Source organism: Arachis duranensis, chromosome 6 (genome assembly GCF_000817695.3).
Source record: "Arachis duranensis cultivar V14167 chromosome 6, aradu.V14167.gnm2.J7QH, whole genome shotgun sequence".
NCBI classification, from domain to species: Eukaryota; Viridiplantae; Streptophyta; class Magnoliopsida; order Fabales; family Fabaceae; genus Arachis; species Arachis duranensis.
This window is the reverse complement of record NC_029777.3, coordinates 90910750-90913455: the sequence shown is the minus strand read 5'-3', so window position 1 is coordinate 90913455 and position 2706 is coordinate 90910750. Positions and strand designations below refer to the sequence as shown.

Sequence of the window (2706 nt, the reverse complement as noted above, 5' to 3'; positions counted from 1 at the left end):
GGTTGGTTTGTTTTTTCTTTTATTTTTAACATTTTATTTTAAATCCTAACACTCATTTTTTATATATACAGATTTTGTCACTTCAGTATCATAGAAACTTAGTAATTGATGTTGTCACTTCAATATAAAAAATTTTGATCAAATTTAAATGATATATTAATTTTAATAAAATGTCGTTATCCTCTCTCTAAAAGCTTATGTGAAAGAAGCACAAATAAGCCTCTAATTTTTTATTACAAAAATAAATAAATTTTTCATCAAATTAAAATATTAGTAATAAATCTTAATTTTTTATAAATGAGAGATACATAAATAATTATTTGAATTGGCACCGAAGAATTTAAAAAATATTAGAAAATTATCAAAATTTATTATTTTTAATTATTATTTAGTCATCAATTTAATTTCTTTAATTTGATAATTTAATAATATACTTTATCCAATATTTTTAAATAATGATAGAATTCTGATAACTATCTAGTATTTTTCGAAAGATTTATATGCAAAAATAAAAAATATATTTATATTTAAATTTATGAAAAATTTTATTTATGTTTGGAATAAAAGATTAGAAATTTATTTGTCATTTTATCTCATTAATGATAACCAATCTATTTTCATCATTTCCAGAGAGAATAACCCCAAAGAAAATTTGTGTATATGAAAAAACAGGTTCTTTGTGGATGATGTACCAATTAGGGTGTTCAAGAACTGCAAGGACTTGGGTGTGAAATTCCCATTTGACCAACCAATGAAAATCTACAACAGCTTATGGAACGCAGATGATTGGGCCACAAGGGGTGGTTTGGAGAAAACAGATTGGTCGAAAGCACCATTCATAGCTTCCTACAAAGGCTTCCACATTGATGGTTGTGAAGCCTCCGTTGAAGCCAAGTTCTGTTCCACTCAAGGTAAGAGATGGTGGGACCAACAAGAATTCAGAGACCTTGATGCTCTTCAATGGAGGAGGCTTAGATGGGTTCGCCAGAAGTTCACTATTTACAACTATTGCAATGATCGAAAGCGTTACCCTACTCTTCCTCCTGAATGCTTTAGAGACCGTGACATTTAATTTAAGAATATAATATAACATTATAAGATGTGTCATTTCTTATACTTTATATTATATTCTTATTTTATGCATTATTGCTTCTCTTATTTGCTTTCCTATTATTGTATTGGTTATATTTACCACTTACCTTACCACATTATTATCATCATTTATTGTTATGAGAGCTATGTAATTAAGAAGTGGAGGTGCCTCTCTCTCTCTCTCTCCCACATTCTGTAATGTATTTTACTTATTTTTATATCACTATATATTATACTTCTACTTGTCTTTCTTGGATTGATGGAGGATAATAATAACTCTAAATTCTAAAAAGCTCTACCACCATATCATACACGATTTTTAAAAAATAAAATAAAATAAAATTTCAAGGTTTTTACTTTTTAGTGTGACAGGCACGGCTTCATGTGGAGCTTCAGATAATTAGTTTTAACTTAACTAATTTTAATCTTAAGATTTGATGGTCTTCATATTTTCACCAATAATTTAACTAACTTTTATGTTACTTATATATAGTTCAAAAAATATAAAAATTAAAATTACATTTTTTTCTAAGTATGATAGTAAGTATTTAATTCAACATACATATTGAGTATTATAATTTTGTTAGATAGCATTTAAGTTTAATAGTGTAATAAGTAGTTAGGAAACATTTCAAGTACTTAATTTTAAAAATATGATATTTCAGTAACATTAGTCATTAATATATAATTATAAAATTATAATCATATTACGATATACACTAGAATCAGTCACTAAAATTATTTATTAGAATAGAATATATATTAAAATAAATTAATATATATATAAATATATAATAATTAATTTTAGTAGTCACATGATATTTTTTATAAAATTATCGAAACGCTCTTAAAATATTTAAAAAATTTCAATGAGATATTTTGGTACAGAAATTGAGTAAAATCATTCATGTGTAATGTTAATAATGGCATATCTAAGTTGTTGATGAGAATACAGTTGTATTGTATTGGATATCCAAATAAAGCAGAATATATATTTGCAGAAAAAATTGTGATATGAATATGATTGAGTCTGATTCTCTGGGCCCAAAAAAATGACAATGTAAGAAATGGAAAAAGGGGGCTTCATAATTCAGAAAATAGGCACAAAAGAAAAAAAGACACTGGACCCTGTAAACGTGGCAGCACCAAGCACTCACTCACCCATGTGAAAATCTGGCTTTGGTGCTGTTGCAGCTGCACCAAATAACAATTAATTAATTAATTAACTAATTGGTTCTTTTTCTTTAACCAATTTGAAGAGCTGTTTGCGCCACCATTATTTGACATGTCTAGTTAGGACTTGGCATTGAACATGGTTTGCTTTGCCACTCGCACATGCCCTCATTTCTCTCTCTATATGGATGTGCCTAATAATAAATAAAGGTTTTTAATAAAAAATGCAAATTTAAAAATAATAATAAATTTTTTAAGTTTAGAATAGTAATAATAATAATCTAAATGCACAATTTTTTATTGAGCTTTATCAAAAATAGTAATTTAAAATTATTAACAAATACCTTAAAATATTTGTAGCAAAATATAATAATAACGATAATAATGATATAGCTATATATTATGTATCATTAAAATTACTAATTAATAAAAAGTTTTCAT

At 25.8% G+C, this 2706-nt stretch overlaps 1 protein-coding gene across 1 annotated transcript in view; it reads left to right on the top strand.

The window, feature by feature from the left end:
* The window catches only part of LOC107494566 (xyloglucan endotransglucosylase/hydrolase 1), a 3277-nt gene extending 1938 nt beyond the window's left edge, over positions 1 to 1339 (top strand). Inside the window, exon 4 of the mRNA XM_016115611.3 lies at positions 673 to 1339. Coding sequence (XP_015971097.1) covers positions 673 to 1072 — 400 coding nt within the window. The 3' untranslated portion in view covers positions 1073 to 1339. The remainder of the gene's footprint in view (positions 1 to 672) is intronic.
* The last annotated feature ends 1367 nt before the right edge of the window (positions 1340 to 2706 follow it).